Raw genomic sequence first — 21,508 nt, forward strand, 5'->3', positions numbered from 1 at the left:
ATGGTATACAGTTAAACTACCAAGATGAAGCCTGAGGAATTCTCTCTTCTGATTTATTAAATTCCAGAGCTTTGCTACAAGCCTTAGTGATACTAAAAAGTGACTGCTGTCCTCCTGCTTGTTTAAATCTCTCCAGAAAAGGCATCTCTTGAACAGTGTCTTACAGTGAGGCAGTTTAACTCATGATCCACAGATTTTGTCTAGCTCTGGACATTTTTTTACCATGACGTAGCATTATCCTGTTTTCTTACCATCTATTTCTGTAACAAACTTCTGCACTAAGTTGTCTAGATACTGAAGAGTCCTTGTTAATAACAAGGAACTAATACCAATTACTTTATAATAGAGTTATTGCTTCCCTTAAATCCTATATGCTTCCCTCATAACGTCCTAGGGTCCCGATTGCTATCACCGGCCTGCCTGCCCCGTTCCCTCTTTGGAGATGGCTGCTCAGCGCCTGAGGAGCACCACCAGGAAAACTCGCTGTGCACGCCGGTGCTGACAAACCGGGCTCGGACTGATTCGCGTGGGTGACTGGGCATCGGGGGGCGCTGCCGGTGCTGACGAGCGGAGCTGGGCAGCTCCGGTAGCGTCCGTGCGGCAGGCCGTGGCCTCCGTGGAAAGCGCAGGTCTCGTCCCCCGCTGTCCCGGTCCTGCGCGGCCGCCCGGGCTGGCGCCGCGGCCGAGACCTCCTCGCGGCCTCCGCATTGGCAGTAGCAACTCCGCGGGCGCGACCGGTCGGCCCCCTCCTCCGCGGGGCGGGCGCCGGGCGGGCGAGCCAAACTCCGGGAGCGCGGCCGCTCGGCCGTCCCCGCCAGCGGCGGCGGCGGCTGAGGGAGCGGTTCTGCGGCGGCGGCGGATGAGTCAGCCCTCAGGCGGCGGCATGGAGCCCTTCCCGCCGCCCACGGAGGACGACGAGGAGGAGGAGGACTGGCTTCGCCCGCAGTCGGACGGCAGAGCCGCTCCGCCCGCCCCGAGTGAGCGCGGGCTGCGGCAGCGGCGGTGGCGGGGCGGGGGAAGCAATGGCGCCGGCTGAGGGCGCTGAGGGAGGCGGCGCGCGCGGGATGGGGGGAGGGGGCGGCGGCGGCTCAGGCGCGCGCGCCGGCTGTGGGGGGGAGGGGGGGGCGGCTGAGGCGCGCGCGCCGGCTGTTGGGGGGGGGGGCGGGCGGCGGCGGCTGAGGCGCGCGCGCCGGCTCTGGGGGGGGGGGGAGGAGGAGGGCGGGCGGCGGCGGTTGAGGCGCGCGCGACCCCGCTGAGGTGAGAGAGGCGGCGGCGGCGGTTGAGGCGCGCGCGCGCGCCCTCTCTGAGGTGAGGCGGGGGGGGGGGGCGGCGGCGGAAGCCCGCGCCTCCCCTGCTCGCCGAGAGGCGGCCGGCGCTGACAGAAGCCCGCCTCCGCCAGCCCCTGTCCTGAGGTGAACCGCTGTTGCTGCCCTGCGTTGCTTCCCCTCCCGTCGCTGTAGGGGAAGGGGAAGCGGGGAGCTGCCCCCCGGCGGCCTCTCTCCCTGCGAGCTCGCTCGCGGGCTCGCTGGCAACTCGCGTGGGCCTGAGCCGAGGCCCCGTCTTTGCGCTTGAAGAGCGGATGTACGGCCGAGGTTTTGCAGTACTGATAAAGGGCTGTGTCCGTTCCCACGGATGATTGCAAGGCTTGGGTATGTTATGTGTTAGGAACGCGGAAAAAAACATCAGTAGAATAAAAAAATACAAGTCGTGGTGGATGTCATTTTAATATATCGAGTTGTATATTTAGATACGTTTTAACTTAAAGTAAGTTTCTTCTGTCCCAAGAGAACAAAATTGAATTCTCCAGGAGAGAAGAACTGATCCTTCAGAAAGCTGCACAGTCTGTAAGGCGAGAGCAAATACCTCTCCTCAGCAAGCATTAACCTTTACTTGTGCTGGTAGTCAGTGGCTCAGCAACTCAATTCAGTATTAAAAAAATAATTTTTTTTCTTTGTGATCCTGCTGATAATCCCCTTCGCTTCTCCACTTAACTCAGCTGACTTCAATAAGACATTTAGAAAAAACAATATTTAGAAATGGACCAAAGTCTAAAAGACTTTATTTGGACAACATCAACTTTTAACTAGTTCTTTCAGCTTACAGATATAATTTTTTTTTTTTTTAAGAAACAACTTGGCAATTATTTTTTCTGTAGTAGGGTTTGCTGTTTGTTAGATGGTCAGTTGCTGCCTTTATTGGCTGCCTTTGGAAATGCTTCAATATCTGTATCTCATAAACTTTTTAGAAAGTGCTTTGTTAACTTACTTGAAAGCATTCACAAGCTGAAATTTTGTGAAATTTGTGAAGGGTATACTCTAAAAGAGCTAGTTCTTATCAGTGAAGCATAATATTGACATCTTAGCTGAATTGAAACAATATATTTTCTGGAAATATATTTAAAATGAGTCTCAGTACTCCACTATGAAAGGATGTTTTGTCAGTAAAATCATGTTCTAAAATGATTCAGGGTGAAAAGAAATCCAGCTGACCCTCTGATAATAGGGGAAAATGCTTATTAGTATGCACAGTTGCTATGGATGAATTATGTTCATAAGAAATTCTAGAAGTAATGCAGTGCTACAATTAATATAAAACTTCTTGCAGTATCTCTTTGCTAATTTGGTTTTTTTTTTTTTTTAGAAAAAAGTTTGTTACCCCATATATAAGACTGCTAGTAATTTTTAATCTTTACTTTCCTTGCAGCAGGCCCCAGTAAGTCTCTGTCAGCAAGAAATACAGCATGCAGAGTGATTGTTCACATTGACTTGGACTGCTTTTATGCACAAGTAGAAATGATCCGTAATCCTGAATTAAGAGAGAAGCCTTTAGGTATGACTTATTTTGCTGCAGGTTAATTTTGGGATTATATGTATTCAAGCAGAAGAAACTATGGACATGCCTGCATAGTAAGATGTAGACAGTCACACAGTAGCTTTAACCACATCCGGAGTGAGCAAGGTGCAGGCTAGATTCTTATGTAGCTGTGTGAGTACAAGACTAATAAATCCTCTTGAGGAGGAGTACAGATGCTTGCCAGCATCTCTGAACAATTCTGGGGATTGGAGATGGTTTATATCATACGTGAGAGGGCTGAGCTCCACAAACAAGCCTGTACCTTTTGACACGCTCACGCTCAAAGCATACTTTATTCCATTCAGAATTTAAGAATAAACGCAAGGCAGTCAATGTCTAGGATCAGTGGAGAACGTACTTCTTAAATTGACGACAGAGCAGTTTTCCAGATACGATTGTTTGAAAAGGCCCAAAATGGGGAGCAATATTAAAATGGGGGAAAAAATAGACATAATGTTTTAAAATGTTCTTGCCATCAAGTAACCAAATCAAGAGATGTGTCTTTCTCTTAGTTTTGTAAAATAAGATTAATGCTTTTTGTTTGCTTGCTTGCTTAAATGTTACATTCTGATCAAAGCACGTGCATTGCAGTTTTTGGCAGCGGTGTGAAAGTACTGTGGCCTTCTGTGACATACAGAGAAACCTAAATTTTTTAAATCATTCAACCATTATTTTTCAGGTGTGCAACAGAAAAACATTGTAGTTACCTGTAACTATGAAGCCAGAAAACTTGGAATTAAGAAACTGATGTCTGTCAGGGACGCTAAAGAGAAGTTTCCTCAACTGATACTGGTTAATGGAGAGGATCTAACTCAATATAGGGAAATGTCATACAAGGTTACAGGTACAAATTAACAATTATTCAATAGAGGACAAAAGCTCTCTGTTAAACTCTGTGCACCTGCATGCATGTGTAATAGTGTTACTATGTTGTATTTTCCTGCTCTAAAAGTTCTTAGGAGAACGAGCCTTATGCTATGGTGATAATACTTACTGTTGTGCAGTGTCAGCTTAATATGCCATAAAATAGGCCACTAGATTTGGTTTCAGTCTGTGTCAGGCATTACATATAAAATTTCATGGGATCTGTATGCTGTATTAGGATTATGCCCATATACTTCTTTATTTAAAAAAAAAAAAAAAAAAGATTCCTAAGGATTTCAGTAATAAATTTCCAAATAAGTGATGGAGAACAGAATCCTGATACCTGCAGCTGGGTGAGCTTCTCTGATACCTCTTAAACTTTAGAGTTTAACCTTAACTAAGTGATATGCCAGCATTAGTTACTGTTTTTATCACTACCAATGTTAATAAATGTAGTAGTAATAATTTAAAGGTGGAAGCCCACATGCTTGGTAAACCAGGATTCCCTTGGACAAAGTATCACAGAGAACTATAGTCTCCAATCTCAAAAAGAATTGAGGAAAGAACTAAAACATTAGAGAGAAGAACAGCAGATCAGAGACAACTGTAGGCTAAAGAGATTTTTCTCTTTTTCTTTTGTTAAATAAAAAGATATTTAAAAGATTTAAAAGTGTGGGGTGTTTGTTTTGTTTTGTTTTGTTTTTCTTAATCCAGAAGGGAACACCATCTCTATTCATGCAAGCGTCCTACTTGAATGCATGGGGAATTTGCTGTGGGTTGGTGCAAATATGAAACCTCAGTTTTAGTTGTGTATATATTATCCTTGGTTATTTTTTCCTCCTAGATTTGTTGGAAGAATTTTGTCCACTAGTGGAAAGGCTTGGGTTTGATGAAAATTTTGTGGATATCACAGAGATTGTAGAGAAAAGACTAAAACTACTACAACAAACTGGATGTTCCCAAGTATGCGTGTCCGGCCACATATACAATAACGAAAGTGAGTTAAACCTTCTTTCTATTTGAAAAATACTTGTGAAGTTGAGTATAAAGTATCTGTTTGCTTCTAAGTGTTGTCTAAAGCTGAGCAGTTAGCAGCTTCAGTTGCTCTAGGCTTGTTTTCCATGCTTGGGAATGCATGGATCACAAATGGGAATCAGTGTTACGATTAGCTGGTACAAAGAGTAAGTCTGCAGCAGATGAACATGCACAGTGATTTGGGAGAACAGTTTGCTGTTGTCCTTTTTTTTTTTTTTTTCTTCCCTTTAAAATAGTTTTAATGTACTAAGACATTTAGCATTTTAATTGAGTTTGAACTTTATTGCCAGTTGGAAACATTTAATGATTTTTTTTTTTTTGTTTATGAATTAAAAGTAAGGTTTTGCTACAGCCTTTAAGTCAGGAATAAAGTTACTGAGATTGAAGTAGCTAACTTAGCTGCTTTATACATCTTTATTGTGACCATTGTTTCTCATGTGTGCATGTGGTATATATACTCTGATACTCATTTCTTATATTAGGGAAGAAAGCAATTTTCTTTCTTGGACGTAATGTTACTTTGAGCTATTTCTATGGTTTTGAATATGGTTTGAGGAGAAGGGGAAATGTGTGAAAAGTCCTTTTCCTCATTACTGTTTGCATCTGAGTAATAAAAGCTTAGGTAGAAAGCATTCCTAAATCTCTGATTTGGTTATATTGATGCAAGAATCTGATTTAACACTTTCCTTGATATCTACAAATATATTTTATATTTGAAACACTCCCTACACATTATGCATCTTTGAAAAGTATTCCTCTGGTTTTGGAAAGTAGCATTCTCTCTTTTACCAGGATTTGTGAGATAGGCGTGAGCTTAAACTCGGATGATGAAGCCATGGCAATACCACCTTACCCATGGGACCTGTTTCTCATACTGTTTTAATCCATTTTGTAAAAAATCTCCATGTCTTAGAGAATTAGCTAAATGAGTACTTACATTCCAAGCCCCGCTTTCCTTCTCTTTTGCAGCTATCAATTTACAAGATACAATGCATGTAAGACTAGCTATTGGATCTCGGATTGCAGAAGAGTTGAGGGAAGCTGTGCATGCTAGATTGGGCCTCACAGGCTGCGCTGGAGTGGCTTCTAACAAACTACTGGCTAAGCTGGTTTCTGGTACCTTTAAACCAAATCAACAAACAGTTCTTCTGCCTGAAAGCTGTCGGGATCTAATATGCAACCTTGAGCACCTCCACAAAGTGCCTGGTAAGAGGGTGGTACAATAAGCATTGGTGGAGAGCATATTGAGAGCTCTTAAGAATATGAGAGAAACTTCCAAAATTTTAGCTGAAATAATTTTACAGTCTAGTTCTTGAAAGGGGATCGGAGGATTTGGAGGTGTGTTTAGGGTTTTGTTTTTCATTTCTTACACTGTTTCTGAATTTTACTTTGCAGAAGCAATGAAAACGCTTCAGTTATTTTAATTTTTAGTTGTGTCATAGAAGTCATACAGCATTCTTTAGGATGCCTTCAAAAAGCCTGAGAGACTACCTTTCTAGTTACTCCATGCTGACGCTGTGCTATTGGCCAAGAAATATTGATCTAGGCTACAGACTTTGGCAGATCTTTTGTTCTGTCCCAGTGTGGTTTTTCTAATGGCAGATTGCAAAACTTGGAATAGAAACTCACCAAAAATTTTGCTGAAAAACTTGCAATACAGTAATGAAAACAGTTACTGTCAATACTGAATCCTACATGGGCAGGCAGTTATATTTACCTATGAGTACAGATTTTTAATATTGGGTGAGTAATGATGCTTTCAAAATATTTTAGTACTTTATTTACAAGATGTATAAATACGTTTTGTTAAGTTTTGCTGACGGCAGATAAAGTGTATACAATTATAAATGGTACTGAGGTGAATGGTAAAGCACTTATTCACTGTTTTCCACAATATAAGAGCTGAAGCTTTCCAAATGGAGGTATCAGTCAATATGCATAAGCTGTTCTACACTAGACAAGATTATATCGTAGAATTCATTGCCCCCCAAGCTTAGGAGATTAAAAGAACAAATAAGTTTTAAAGTTATAGTACAAAAATTGTATACTGAATTGGTCAGTCAGTAGCTACTAAAAGTGACTTTTTTGTTAGATGAAGTCTTGAACTCAGGAAATGTCCCACCTGTTATCATCTTGGAAGATCAGCAGAAGAATCTGCGTTACCCTCTTGCCTTTTATTTTTTCCCCGAGTTCTGTGCTACTGGCTGCTTTTGTCAGCAGGATAGTGGACTAGCTAGATGTTTTTGTTGACCAGTCTGAGAGTTTTTAAAGATAACTCACTTTACATAACTAAAGATAACTTTAATGACTTTCACTTTTCTGTGTATTTAATATACATTTTATTTAGGCATTGGCTATAAAACTACTAAACGCCTCGAAACGCTGGGCCTTAAAAGTGTGTGTGATCTCCAGGCGTTTCCATCTGCTATATTAGAGAAGGAGCTTGGTGTTTCTACTGCTCAGCGTATCCAAAAACTCAGCTATGGAGAGGATGACTCCCCTGTGACTCCATCAGGCCCTCCTCAGGTACAAGTATTGTTCTGAAGTACTTTTGAAAGAGCAGAAAATTGCTTTGATTTTTATACAGCTTCACTAGAGTAATTGAAATGGTTCCCAATTATAGTGGTACTTTAATGTAACAATTCCTACAGTTTTGTATATATATTCCCTAGTATAACTTATGATATATTAATGTGTAATGCTCCTGAAATTCAGTTGAGCTCTGACTGTCAAAGGTATCTTAGATTTAATTCTACGTATTTAATTTTGATGCGAATTTTGAGCTAATTATAAAATTGAAAGGACTAATGTGTTTTTTTCAGTCCTTTAGTGAAGAAGATTCCTTTAAAAAATGTTCATCAGAAGTGCAAGTTAAAGAGAAAATAGAAGCATTGCTTGCTAACCTCTTAGACAGGTGACTGTCTTCAATAGCTCTTTTTGCTGACTGAATTTGTGACGTGAAACGACTCTGAGCGTATGTAAGGTTTGTCTCATGCTCTATAACATTTCTTCTTTCAGCAAAATGCGCTTGGAAGGACAGCACCTGCCTTTCCAACTACTGTTCCCCTTTGGTCTCTTATCTCAAGTCATCAATTGTCCTTTTGCGTTGCCTCGTTTTCCTCTTAACTGTCTTTCATATCCTCCTTCCCCAGCTGGCTGCCAGCTATTCCATTCCCATGCAGCTTCCCTGAAAAGATTTTTACGTTATTCCCTTTGCTGATTCTGTTCTATTGCTCTGATGATGCATCATGGTATTTTAGTGCATCTTCGCTAATCTCCCTTATTTTCTATGACCGGCCATAGATCTTCTCTTTCCTTTCTGTGTGTGACTTCCTCTAATTGCAGTCCCTTAGTTATCACCACTTACACTTGTCTGCTGTTAGGCAGCTCATTTTTCTGTTAGGCTGGAAGCCATTTCCATTTCTTCCTCCTTCCTTTGCCCCATGAATCCAGGCAGTATACAAATCTAGCTACTGCAATTTGACAACTGACCAGAATATCAGAGGACGACAGGATGGGCTTACTCTTTGATTTCTGTGACTTTCCTGTCCTCTCTTTCTGTCCTGTGACTCTAGCTCATTTTACAAAGATAAATGGAAAGGAGCAATATCCTAGCAGCAATGAGCTGTTCTGTGATTGTTTTTCTTTTACTGTGCCTCAACTTGCTGTTCTGACTTCTGAACCCCTCTTTGTGTCACTTCTAAATAACCTGTGTCCCTCATCAGTTTGATTTTTTTTTTTCTTTTTTGCTCTACATAGTTTCATAGTCTCCTCATGTCTTTCCAAGTCTTAAAATAACTACAAGTCTTAACGGTCTTCTACCCCCACATCTATGTAAGATTAGCAATAGATATAGCCAGTTTAGTTATATTAACATTGTGGATAGGGAGCCTTTTGTCTGCCTATCGGACTTTGCTCAGTAATCATAAAATCTGGATTGAGGCTGTTCTACATCCCATCTTGTTCATAACATTTAGAATTAAGAAGTCTTGTGTAGGGAAAATATCTGCATGCCTTTTGGATTCTGAGAGAAACAATTACACACTTTGTTTCTTTGTTTTCCCTTCCTTCTAAAGCTAACCTTCTGCCCCTAAAGCGGTGATATTTTCTTGAAAACCCAAAAGAAAAGCTAAAGACTTTGGATTATACGTGGTACAATTGTAAATGCTACACTACTTTTAATGTAGTAAGTACAGAAATATGTGGTGGTTTTGCAGGCTGATCCACTTAATTTTAACACTCATTTCAGTTGACAGCTCTGTGAAACAGTATTTACAGAGTGTTGAACTTCTAACGGGGGGGTAATTAAGAAAGCCAGCTAGGACCCAAAGTTCCCCATATAATCCATGGAGATAAGGTAGGAATTGAGAGAGATCCATAATGTTTAAATTAAATGGCCTTGGAACCTAAACTCGATGATGTGACAGTTTCCTTGACCCCCTGAAAAATACTTGTAGTAATGCTTATCGTTTTGTGCATGTTAACGTTCTATAGAATACACAAAGATGGAAGAAAACCACACACAATAAGGCTGGCCACCCGCCAGTTTTCTTCAACTAATAAATGGTTTAATCGGGAAAGTCGTCAGTGTCCTATTCCACCTCATCTCATTCAGAAATTTGGAAAAGGTAAACTCTGAATTTTTGAAAGTATCCACTTTGTGCTGCTATCTTTTAACTTGTCTGAAAATTGTACGTTGCGTAAAGATTTTAAATGTTGGTTAACTGGTGCTGAGGTCAGGTGTGAGCATTAGAACAAACCTAGAAGAAGTACAAACAGTGTTTTGAGGAGAGCTAATGAATATACTCAGGTGCTTTTTGACTGTCAAAGTAGTACATGCTAACTGGATTAAGATGAAAATCTGAGATACTTTATCTGTTTTACTGAAAAATTCCATTATTTAGTTTCATAATATCCCTTAGGCCTAATAGTTGGGAGCTTTTCCATTATTTGTAATGGATGCATCTTGAGATATGCTAAAAATATACAGAAATTCACTGTAGGAATAACATCTGTGTTACTGTCAAGTTTTAACTCAGCCTTGCTGGGTTAGTAGCATTAAGTTGGAAGGTGGGTGGGGGATGTTGTTTCCTACATTAATTATCTGCTTGCCTATGCTATGGATTTGAATTATGTTCCCAGATAAATGGAATCTATTATGTAATAAAATGTCTCTTTTTGATGTACTTTTTAAAATTAATAACACATAGCTCTCATCTTTTTCAAACTTAAGTTTTCCAACCTAACCAGCAATTGCAATTCATTTGACACTCGAGGAGAGGGGAGATAAATCTGAAACACTGCTATACTAGCATGCAGAATCACTGTTCCCTGACTTGCTTTATTAATCCCTGAATTATTTCTCACAGTTGGGTGGATTCCTGCTATGTTGGAGGTGACTAAAAATTATTGTTGTTCTCATGTAGTCAGGCAAATACCAGCACAGTTTATTGGGATTGCCAGTGTTGATGTAGTGTCGTATACCTGCGTAGCCCTGTAAAGGCCCTTTTTCGTAGAGCTAGACCATTGCTCAAACCAATTCAGCTTGGCAAGTATTATGTAATTATTCTCTCCTAACTGAAGTACATAATATTAAGCTACCTTTCCAGGAATAAGATTCAGCATTTTGCGGGGAGGAGTGGGGAAAGGAATGCAGTCTGCATTCAGTTCAGGGCATACCTGACAAGGCAAAACAGAAGTCTTAATGACCTAAGCTATATTGATTAGGGGTAAATCTCTAGGACTGTTATTTTAACAGATTATTTCGGAAACCTTTAGCAGGTGTTTAGCACATAATACTTGAGGAACTCGCCCTGTGAAATGAATAAAGGTTTTAAACTTCTTAGCTTACTACTGATCTCTATTTTTGTCTACACGCAAAATGATGAAAGTTCAGAATGTAAAATTAAGAGTGCCTAATATTTTGCCTTTGTACTTTGCTACTTAAATCATAATCTCTTTCAGTTGTTTACAGAAGGCTTTTGATTACATACATTGCTTTTTTTGTTTTTTTTTTTTTTTTGTATTAGAAAGCAGCAGTATTATATCCCCATTGGTTGATATTCTAATGAAACTCTTTCGAAAGATGATAAACGTAGACCTACCATTTCATCTGACGCTTCTGAGTGTCTGCTTCTCCAACCTCAAAGATCTTCCTAGCAGCAAGAAAGGATCAATTGGTTTTTATCTAACAGAGGTGTCACCACCTTCAGCCTCTGGTAATAATGTCCAGGTAAGTTGAAAGATACTGAAAATTTCTTTTCCAGGTAAGTAAGTTCTGAGATGATGTTTCTGTCAATATAGATTTAAACCTTAATGCTTTGGAAGCTTTAGGATCACAAATTGTATTTGTGTAGTAAAAATAAAGATTCCTTTGGAGTCTTCTGAGCGTTACTTGTTTGCTTTCTTTCTTTAGTTATTATTAAATATGTTTCATTCAGCGTAGCGTGAATGGGACAGCCAGCTAAGTTATTGACCCTTTAGACTGAAGAGAACAAATTCACTAAAGGAAAAATCCAAAACTAATCCCTGAATTTAGCTCTTGATTCCAGTAAGATCTGCCATCTGTTTAGCAGTTGTGAAACAACAGGTCAGTGATTCAGGTACAGTCACGCTGAAGTATCTTTTCATATTTTGCATCTGAATATCCTGGAGCTAGTACTTCTAGAGTAGCTGATCTACAGATCATATTTTGGTGGAATTGATTTAAATTTGATTTAAAGACAAACTCAGAGACAGAACTTTAATTTTTACCTCAGGTAAAATCTCACTGATGTTTATAATCTACCTTGTTGTTATAAAAATGCATTTACAGTGGTCATTTCTGTTTCTGTGTGTTCATAAGTCTCCCTGTTCAGACTAGAAATCAATTAAAGATTCAATTGGCCAGTAGTGTTGGCTTCTGATCTGGTGAGCTTCTAATTGCTGCTCTGAACTGAACAAAATCTCCCTCGCAGCTGTACACACTAGACAGTATAGGAGCTGTGGAAATATTTAGCAGTGTTTCCGTAGACAAGGTCTGTGGTTTTGATATGTCATACAAAAACTTAGTAACCTCAAACTTACTTTGTATAATGAATTTAGTGTTTTTGTCCTGACATAATAATTTTGCATATTGATACATTTCTGTTTCTTTACTGCTGAGGAATATGATGAATAACACTACATTGTATATTCTAAAGTTCCGCCAAGGTTTAAAACAATAAAACGTAACTTCAAAATATTTGCTCCTTTAAAATAAGAAGAGAAGCCCCATGTGTATCTGCCTTCAAGATCTATGTTTGAAAATAAGATTAGAAAAAAGACAGGTTAAGCATGAGCCAGCAGTGTGCCCTTGTGGTCAAGAAGGCCAATGGTATCCTGGAGTGCATTAGGCAGAGTGTTGCCAGCAGGTGGAGGGAGGTGATCCTCCCTCTCTTCTCAGCCCTGGTGAGGCCTCCCCTGGAGTACTGTGTCCAGTTCTGGGCTCCCCAGTACAAGAGAGACATGGCGCTACTGGAGAGAGTCCAGCAGAGGGCTACAAAGATGATGAGGGGACTGGAGCACCTCTCCTATGAAGAAAGGCTGCAAGAGCTGGGCCTGTTGAGCCTGGAGAAGAGAAGACTGAGAGGCGGTCTGATCAATGTGTCCAAGTATCTGAAGGGAGGGTGTCAAGAGGATGGGGCCAGACTCTTCTCCGTGGTGCCTGGCTATAGGACAAGAGGCAACAGGCACAAACTGAAACACAGGAAGCTCTGTCTGAAGATGAAGAGAAACTTTGTTACTGTGAGGGTGACTAAGCACTGGAACAGGTTGCCCAGAGAGGTGGCGGTGTCTCCTTCTCTGGAGAAATTCGAAAGCTGTCTGGACACAATCCTGTGCAATGTGCTTTAGGTGACCCTGCTTGAGCAGGGGGTTGGACTAGAGGATCTCCAGCAGTCCCTTCCAACCTCAACCGTTCTGTGTGATTGTGTGTGTGACAACGTTACTGATCATAAGGAAAAAAAGATTACAGTCTATTAAAGAAGGATTTGAAGAATTCACTGTTAGTAAGTAGTAGTCTACACAGAACACGTACTTATGTTTTATTATGTACATTTTATGCCACAGGAAACGGAAGATGTCTCACAGGGCCAGGCAAGCTCTTCCTGGAGCCAGAATTTCAACAGAACTGGAAATACACCAGTGAGGAAACTTTCAGAAGAAAAGCAAAGCTGTATAAGAAAAGCTGGAATTCTTGACTTCCCATTTCATTTGTCTCCTGGTGACATTGACCAGGAGGTCTTCCGGGAACTTCCAGAAGATATTAGGAAAGAAATTATTTCTGAAAGAACAGGAGAAACGATCCCTACAGAGAATGTTTTTAGTAGGCCGTCACTGTGTTTTCCAAAAGAGATAAATAGCACTTCTCCAAATTCCAAAAGAGTAAATGATGATATGAATGCTTCAGGGTGCAGTATATACTTCAGATCAGCTCATGACTCTGCAACTGCTCTGGCACACAGCTCCAGCGCCAGTTGTTCTTCCGAGTATCCTGGAAGTATATTGATAGATGGCGATATAGAAAAAGACGCGACTGACTCGCTGAATTTCCGAGAGAGAGATGCGCTGGCTCTGGAAGTTGGAGCCAGCCAAACTGTTCTGCCTGCACCTGTCTTCAGTAAAGATGAGCAAGCCTTTGGGACAACTTCTGAGGATAAAACCCATGGTAGCAGAGAAGGAATCGTATTTCCCCTTAATGTTGACCCAAAGACTTTTTTTGAACTACCTGCAGATGTGCAAAAAGAACTACTAGCTGAATGGAAGAACCAGGAACTTGCATCTAAAATGTTTATGGGTAAACCTCCTGAAAAGCCTAAAGCAAACAGAAGAAGAAAGAATACAGCATCGTGTTTTTCACAATCTAACAGTTTACTAAGATATTTTAAACCACAGTGAAACATTTTTATAATACAAGGGCACTACAAGAAGGGGCACTGAAGACAGTTCACTTTATGAAGACTTAATGTAAATTGTAAAGATGTGAATATTAAAAATATATTTTGGTAACTTTAGACATAATATCTACTAGTGATTTCTTTAAGAAGTAACTATTCCATCTTGTTTTCCTTTGACGTTTTTAGACTTGCACATCATTTTGTGAGAAAGCATGACTTGATCAGATAAATCCTACATTGTCCTAAAATACTACAGTGTAGTTTGCAAAAATGCCATTTAGTATTCACTGTTAATGCCTTAACACACTGACTGTGGGGGAAAAGAGCACCTTTTGAATTTATTTTGTTAATTTGTACTATTTCTCTGTTAAGCGTTACAGCAGCTTGGGAGGGCAGGAAGCAGTAAAGATGAAAACTCTGTACACGCTATTCTTTAACTTGCACCTTTGTGTCTGTGACTTGTAATGTAAACTGACACAGCAGTCAATATTTTTTGCAGTTAAATGGTAACTGGAAGCATTAGAAATACTGAGGAGTAAGGCTGGAAGCATTAGTTATAAATACATTGCATCACCAGGATGTTCCGGGACAGTACGCAGCATAAAAAGGCTGACTGGAGGTTGGTTTGGTGTTCAGGACTCAGGAAGTGACACAACTGAGTTACAGAGCAGCTTTTAATGAGACGCTATATAACTGAATTCATCAGGCTCGTCTTTGGATGTTTAATTCCAAAACACTGAAATAGTTGCTAATTGCTATTACACATTTATAGTAATAAACATGTTTAATGTCTCCAGTATACAGGATGCTTGCTTGTTTCAGTCAGAAGTACGTAATTTTGAGGTAAAAAGTTATCAAAATGTGTTTAAAGCTATGGCAAAATATTTTTGACTATTTTAACATTGCTGTAGTTTACATCACCATATTCTCACATAACTGTATACAAAGTGCAAAAATATTACAAAACATCACTTGATTACATTGAAAGCTACACCCTGTATTTCTGATGGCACTTCAGTGTAAATTCTGACATGATTCCCAAGAGCAGAAAAAAATAGCATTCATAATTTAATATTTAACAGATAAGTTAAGCTTTACACATTTCCACATAAACCACAATTAAAATACTAAACTTCATCCTCTATTTTAAAATGAACACAGATGAAAGATGCACATAGCATAAGTGCATGTTATTTTTCACTTATGGTTAATTATGGTCTTTCAAGCCTTTCAGTCCAGCTCTTGTTTCAGTGATTAAATTTATGAGAGTAGTAGGTATTGCTGTCTCCACCACAGAGTAGGGAAGCATTCCTCCTAATTCTGGCTGAATAAATACAACTAGCTTGGAATGCTCTGGATTCCTAGGATGAAAAGGACAGAAGCCTTCAATTAAAACTCATCTCTCTTGCTTCTAAACTTACTGAGATGCAAGTTACAATTTATAGTCCATCTCTGAAATAGCATTACTAATATGAAAGAATGGATTATGGATAAAGTTCCTAGGACATGAACTTCAGTTATTACTATGCGTCTCAGGAGGTTCCCTAAATAGTTTAAGGAGACTGTCTGAGCCAGAAAACTGACCTCCAAGAAAATCTAAAAGTTTCCCTGGAATATAACTGGCTCAATAAAAAAGCTCTTGTGTGGCTTTATAAAGTCTTGCATAGAGAAGATAACTGAATAATCGAAGATAATAACATAAGGAGGTTTAAAATACTTACTCTGGCAAGGGTGAACACACATACCCACAAGGATTGTTATAGCCACGGACGCAAGGAGGAGTTGGAGGGCATCCTGAATATTCCACACTGACAGCTGTATCACCGCACAAAAAAGCGGCATCAAATTAGTTATTTATATATACACATCTATATGTACATCTATCTCTCTCTCTCTATACATATATATATATATAAAATATATAAAAATTGTAACTTAAGAAAAGCTTTTAAAAACACAGCACTATTCCAGAAATGGGATAGTACAAAAAAAAACTCTCAACATGATCAGCCAGGCATTAAGGAAGTGTATTCTGTAGGCAAAATACCTAAACAACATTAAATACTTGTGCAAGTAATTCAATATACGTAAAAATTTCTACAGATGCTTGGGCAAAAGTACTATCATTGAGACGTGTTTATATGTACCTAAAGGTGACTTGTGGTTTAGTTCTGAACAAAGGAGTCTGTTAGCAGATATGCTAATAGCTTATTGTGTCAGCAGAATAAACAAAGAACACGGTTTTGGGTTTTTTTTTTTTTTTTGAGATAGACTTTTCTAGTTGCAATATTAAAATAAAAAAAGAAACTTTGGTTTGAGGATAAACAGGAAGGGATTGTTAGTATTTAATTTAGTAAGACCGCACATGGAGCAAGTACTATATACTGTGACTGGGCTGCAGAACTGATTGGAAAACAATTCACATTAGGATTTCCAGAATGCAGCCAAGATATATAAACATGCAGTAGTTATGTAAAACTTACAGTTAGTTGTAAGGATACCACCAGGATAGGGTTTAACATGCACCAAGTCAACAAAATCTCTTGATGAAATCAGTCCCATACCATAACTGTGTGTTACACTGTGGTATATACCGGTATCCTACAAGTAAGTAAATGTAATTTGTTGAATGAACGTGTAAGCAGCTAAATTTTTATTTACCTGGAAAAGCAGCTGAATAATGAGAATGTGGCAAGAATGGATTTATTTGTTAGCAAAGAAAGACAGTTCTCATGTCCAGTTAGTGCTGAACTAACACCCATAACTGCCATGAAAGGGATTTCCTAGAGTGCTGGGATGCATTGCCATTCCTTGTGACTGGAGGCAAGGAATATCATTTCCACATAAAAAGCTCAAAACGTGCACACCAAGTATTCTAGCTCTACAGATACTAATTTGCATTAAGATACATATGCTAGATAGTATGTTACGTTCTAGGACAAAGATTCATGGTCTGAGCATGTGTTTTAAAACTAACCAGTTCCAAAAAAGCAGAGAGAAATGAATGAATGTACCAATATATCCTAATATCTGACAAACTCTGGCAGATCCAGGCAGAGGGAAGTGAAAGATTTGCAGAAGAGAAAAAGGGGAAGATTTTTATTTTATCAGTATAGAGAGTATTTTCATACATGAGTCATTTATACATGTGGAATATGTTCTTAGACCTTTCTCAATCATATGCAGGGCCATTTCTTTCAAATGCTTAGATAAAGGCTTGCTAATTCAGAACTGATATTCTTCGTGGGTGTTTTAAGCTCTTGTCTTTCAGAGCACCTGGGACAACGCCAAAAATAAATGGAATTCTAAATATGTAATGTTTCACTGCTCTGGTACAGTATCAATTCAATTTCCATGCTGTCCTTGACTTCAGTGTATTTAAAATAGCTCAGCATCTAGGGGAATACAAGACAGTGTCCAACTATAGTAGCTATAATAATATTAACATAAATTAAGAAGGATCTGATCTGCAGATTCCCTAGAGTGCAATCTAATTCATGTCTATGATAGCTGTGTTCACATAAAAGTTACCTGGTATTCCCATGCAAATACAATCAAGTACATACAAAGTAGACCTGAAGTTATTTGCGTTTTTCAGGGATTGGAGGTAGTTGTATATTTAACTTCTAAAACTCCCACTATACCTCCCTCCCTCCTTCCCTCCCCAAATTTCTGTGTTGATATACTACCAAAGAAACATCCTAGTTTGTTACAAGCCAGAAGAGTGTTTTTTTAATTTGTGTTAACTACACTAACTCAGAGGGGTGTTTTCTCTGGATTTTGGTGTGATTTTGTCTCATCCTACGCTTAATGGAGACTTCTGATGTTTTCTATCCACTGAATTACTGACGTGCTCAAGGTTATTTATTTTATAATAAATACTTCACTCCTAAAAGGAGGGACACAATTCATACCTACTCCACATCAGCTAGCACATTTAGAAATGAAAAGTTTTTACCAAACCAGAATGTACTTCATACTGACATCCTAGAGACTAAATTTTCTCTGTACCAGTAGAGGTCTTTTTAATGACCACAACTCAGGCAGAAAGAGATTAAAAAAAAAAAAAAAAATCTTTGAATGAAATTATTGTATTACCTGGTCAATCTTTTCCAACAGCTTGTAAGATTGTAATGCTTTGTCCCACTTGTTTCGATATTCAGGAAGATACATAAAAGGAATAATTTTACTAGGGACTTCCTTAATTATCCCTTCTCCTCGGTATCTAGATTTTATAAAAAACAAAACCAAATTATTAGTTCGTATTTGTGAACTGGAAAAAGAAGTTATATAATAATAAAGATCTAGCAGTTGGGTATGCCAGGCTATAATGAGGTAAAGCACTTGCTGGATTGATTAAACTTCAAATAATAATAAAAATACTTATTCTGCAACTCTTTTTTGAGAGAATTACAATCTTGGCACCATTCATTTTAAATTATTTATTTATCGTGAATTATTAGATAGGAACCTGTTAGTTCAAATACACGTAGCAATGTTCATCCATTAATTCATCTTTTTCCAAATGACTACTTCCAAAATCCATTTTGATGGACAGTGAGATTTCTAAACTAGTCTATTCTAGCATTTCTCAAACTTTTGTCCATAATCCTCTGGGGAGTTCAAGGGAAAGTTCAAAGAGGGGAAAAATGGGCCACTAATAAGGAAACAGGAAGCTCCTGCAATGCTAGCAACTGCTCACTAATACTGATAGTTCTCACACCTAGTTTCTGGAGAAACTGTGAATCATTGCAGTAAGCACTTACAGGGCAGCAATTATAACCAAAGGTGAAAGATGCTGCATGAACATAGATGAGCTCTGAAAGAGACTATGCTTACAAAAAGTTTTCATGAAACCAGTTGTACATTCCCTGATGATGTATGAACGTAAATCAAGAGCAGCGAAGAAAACTAGATTTAAAACCCAGTGCAGCAGCCTTGCAAAATTATGGGTCTGCTTCTCCACGCTGCAGCAGCTTTTGTCACCACTTAACTGCCTTGGTGGAGTAAGTGCAGTGTGGGTGTACATGCCTACTCCAGAAACTCGACTCTCCAGTACCTACAACAGGTAGAGATGGTGATGGAAAACACGTTAATGTCTACTGAAAAACAGGGAACGTAAGCTGTGGCAGAGCCAGTTAAAATCAGCATGTTACTATTTGGATACACCCTTCATTTCCACAGCTGCCATGAACTTATCATGTTTACCAATCTCGTGAGTAGCTCTTGCCTCCATCCTGTAATATCTTCTCTCCTAAACTCAGTAGGAGTCGTTAATCAGAAGGGTTTCCTCTATGCAAGGCTTCTGAAAAATACAATTGCTAGAATAAAAGGGCACTTCACCTGATTGAAGCCAGGATTTGCATTCTTTTTCACTACCAAATCATATATTGACTTATTTTAGCAAGTAAAGCAAACCATTAATACTCCTGTTAATGAAAAAGGAAACTGCCATCTGTGATATGTGGTTAATAAATATCCAGTGTCAAACTGGAAATTGGAACAGCTCTAATTCTGTTCCCAGAAGCAGCTGATATTACTTCATAAAAGATAAGCTGTATCAGTCCCTAGCATATCTCATTATAATGCTATAGTATAATTCTTCAGTAATACTAGTGACACAGCATTGACTTCTGTAGCGAATACCTTTGTTGTTGACACCTTCAGAAAAGTAATTGAGCAAGATTTTTGGATTCACAATACCACTAGTCAGGAATATATCATATTCAGAAGAAAAAAGATTCAGATGCAAATTTTCTCTACTGTATATCTGTCTAGATCAATATTTCACTTAACTCAATATGCATTAAGCATTTAAAAGAGAAGAGAAGCTCAGGACATGTCATAAGTGCCTATTTTCCTCCCCTTTCACATGCTTCTCTTCAGGGTGATTTTTTTCCCCTGGTCACTAAGGGATCAGCTGAGGGCCACAGCCAGCACAAACGAGAAGCAGGACTGCAGAGCCAGGAGAGGGGGTAAGGAAGAAGAGTGCAGCAATGTGAAGAGCAACACCAACTCTTATCAGTGACAGCAAGCTGCGAGAAGCAGCCTAGTCTGCCTCACCTAACTCCACCCTTTGGGCCAAATCCAGCTGCTTAACAAAAGTAGCACAGAATTCATAGCTCAAGAAAAGGAAAGATAGATAGAGCTGCTGCTCCAGAGGCTGCATGGGCCTCTCCTCCCTGATAAAATGTATTCTGTTTCAGATGCTAGAAAGAAGAAGGGCAGAAAAAGGACAGAGAAGGGAGAGTGAGAGAGTATGTTTACATTTGTGAATATCAGTCAATTCACAAAGATAAAGAGGTGAAAAGGGAAGCTGAAATGTAAGGGTATGAACAGAATTTTCCTGCCAGGAAGAGCTACCAACTTCAGGCCGAAACAGTGATTCCATATTTACTTATTCCATTATAACAACTGTTACTCAACATTTAATTTTCATAGCACATTTGAAAACCAATTGGGAAATCCATCTCTTCGCTATTCCAGGACTGTGACTGACACTGTGCAACTATAGCACAACATCTTTTCTAGAGCCAACAAATTTTAGCTTAACAGTTTTCAGAAGGATAGATTATGATTAGTTTTTCTATTCGAATCTTGAGTGTCACTCTTAAAAACTGAAGTGTATATTCATTACAATGAGAAGCAAAATATAAATACTTACATGTTTCCTGAATACTCTTTTGAAGGCTTTGAAGCAACTGTAATATTTTTCTCAAGAGAGAAGAGGAAAATAGTAAGTCAGGAGTTGATAAAAAGCATTCAACTAACTTTTAAAGCAAAAAGAAATTGTAAACACTTTTTTACAACACAACAGATTTAATAAAAACAACATCATGAACAATATTAACTAGTATTTTCTTACTGAAACTTTTATCACTCTCCATCCTGAAGTATCTTGGTTGTATGATAGAATTTTTGTAGAAACTTCATCCGTAATTTTCTTATAGTCCATTTATCTGTAAAGATTTAAGAGCAATTTATTGGCATATTGATAAAAGCACTTCTCAACGAGCAAAAAGCATAGGGCTCATCCTCCCACAGGCTTTAACGAACCTTTACTGAGTATTTCTATCGAATCAACTACTTCTTATCCGTCATATACTGTTTCAGAAAAAGAGAGTCCTTATTTAAACAAAACCATAAGCGGTTTCCATGCATATTTTGCCCTGAGAAGTAGCTATTGGAGCAGGTCTTAAGACTGAACAGCCTCTCATGTGACGCGCTCCTCACTCCACACTAAATCCAACGTTACCGCACGTTAAAACTACCTCCCCTGACACAGTTTACCACCCGAGGCCCCGATGCTGCAAAGGTTTGCTGAGGGCGAGCAGATCTGCGGCCAACTCACATCACCTGAAACGGCGGCGCGGCTCACGAGCAGCCGGACAGAGGCTTCCCCCCACCCCAGAGCTCTCCCCCATCACCTTTATGGGCGCTGCAGTGTGCAAGCTGCTGGGCAAGGCCTGGCTCAGGCAGACCGCGCAGGCCGGGCGGCCGCCCGGACCCTCGCCAGCGCCGACACGGCCCTGCCGGCCGCTTCTCACCTCTCCGCCCTCTCCTCCCGACGCGCGCGGTATCTGCCTGGCAGCCCTCGGTCATAAGAAGTTTTTATGGCGGTTCTAAGGTCAATAACGTCGTCGAGCACTTCTGGACTCGTCTCTTGCGCACGCAGTTGGCTTCAGACCGCGCAGCGGACGCCGCGACCCCGCCGCCGCCCCCGCGCTGCTTCGCACCCACCTCAGAGCAGCGGGGGCGGCGGGTAACGACGCGACCCTCCCCTCCCCCCCCCACCCCCGGCCGCCCCCGCGAGGCACGCCGGGAGCTGTAGTCCCGATGTG

The 21,508-nt window shown here is 39.9% G+C and overlaps 2 protein-coding genes across 5 annotated transcripts; one reads left to right on the forward strand and one right to left on the reverse strand.

The window, feature by feature from the left end:
• The first annotated feature begins 773 nt into the window (after nucleotides 1-773).
• On the forward strand, nucleotides 774-14,184 carry LOC104138480 (DNA polymerase iota). 3 transcript variants are annotated; one of them, XM_068924383.1, is made up of 11 exons: nucleotides 808-977; nucleotides 1,400-1,649; nucleotides 2,704-2,829; nucleotides 3,533-3,697; nucleotides 4,562-4,714; nucleotides 5,722-5,958; nucleotides 7,100-7,278; nucleotides 7,575-7,666; nucleotides 9,247-9,380; nucleotides 10,782-10,984; nucleotides 12,841-14,184. In XM_068924383.1, the coding sequence occupies exons 3-11, from the start codon at nucleotides 2,793-2,795 to the stop codon at nucleotides 13,666-13,668; spliced, it is 2,028 nt and encodes a 675-aa protein (XP_068780484.1). In that variant the 5' UTR covers nucleotides 808-977; nucleotides 1,400-1,649; nucleotides 2,704-2,792; the 3' UTR covers nucleotides 13,669-14,184. The 3 variants fall into 3 exon arrangements, with proteins under 3 accessions (XP_068780482.1, XP_068780483.1, XP_068780484.1); XM_068924381.1 differs by lacking the exon at nucleotides 1,400-1,649 and having other exon boundaries at nucleotides 774-977; XM_068924382.1 differs by lacking the exon at nucleotides 1,400-1,649 and having other exon boundaries at nucleotides 781-977; nucleotides 2,707-2,829.
• Nucleotides 14,185-14,323: 139 nt separating this feature from the next.
• Nucleotides 14,324-21,465, reverse strand: LOC138060878 (stAR-related lipid transfer protein 6-like). Of its 2 annotated transcripts, none has more exons than XM_068924384.1 (7): nucleotides 21,215-21,465; nucleotides 20,533-20,626; nucleotides 20,332-20,381; nucleotides 17,766-17,892; nucleotides 16,151-16,268; nucleotides 15,389-15,482; nucleotides 14,324-15,028 (listed from the first exon to the last, which is right to left on the reverse strand). In XM_068924384.1, the coding sequence occupies exons 2-7, from the start codon at nucleotides 20,620-20,622 to the stop codon at nucleotides 14,875-14,877; spliced, it is 633 nt and encodes a 210-aa protein (XP_068780485.1). In that variant the 5' UTR covers nucleotides 20,623-20,626; nucleotides 21,215-21,465; the 3' UTR covers nucleotides 14,324-14,874. The 2 variants fall into 2 exon arrangements, with proteins under 2 accessions (XP_068780485.1, XP_068780487.1); XM_068924386.1 differs by having other exon boundaries at nucleotides 21,095-21,369.
• Nucleotides 21,466-21,508: the final 43 nt, after the last annotated feature.

This window comes from Struthio camelus, chromosome W (genome assembly GCF_040807025.1).
Source record: "Struthio camelus isolate bStrCam1 chromosome W, bStrCam1.hap1, whole genome shotgun sequence".
Lineage (NCBI taxonomy): Eukaryota > Metazoa > Chordata > Aves > Struthioniformes > Struthionidae > Struthio > Struthio camelus.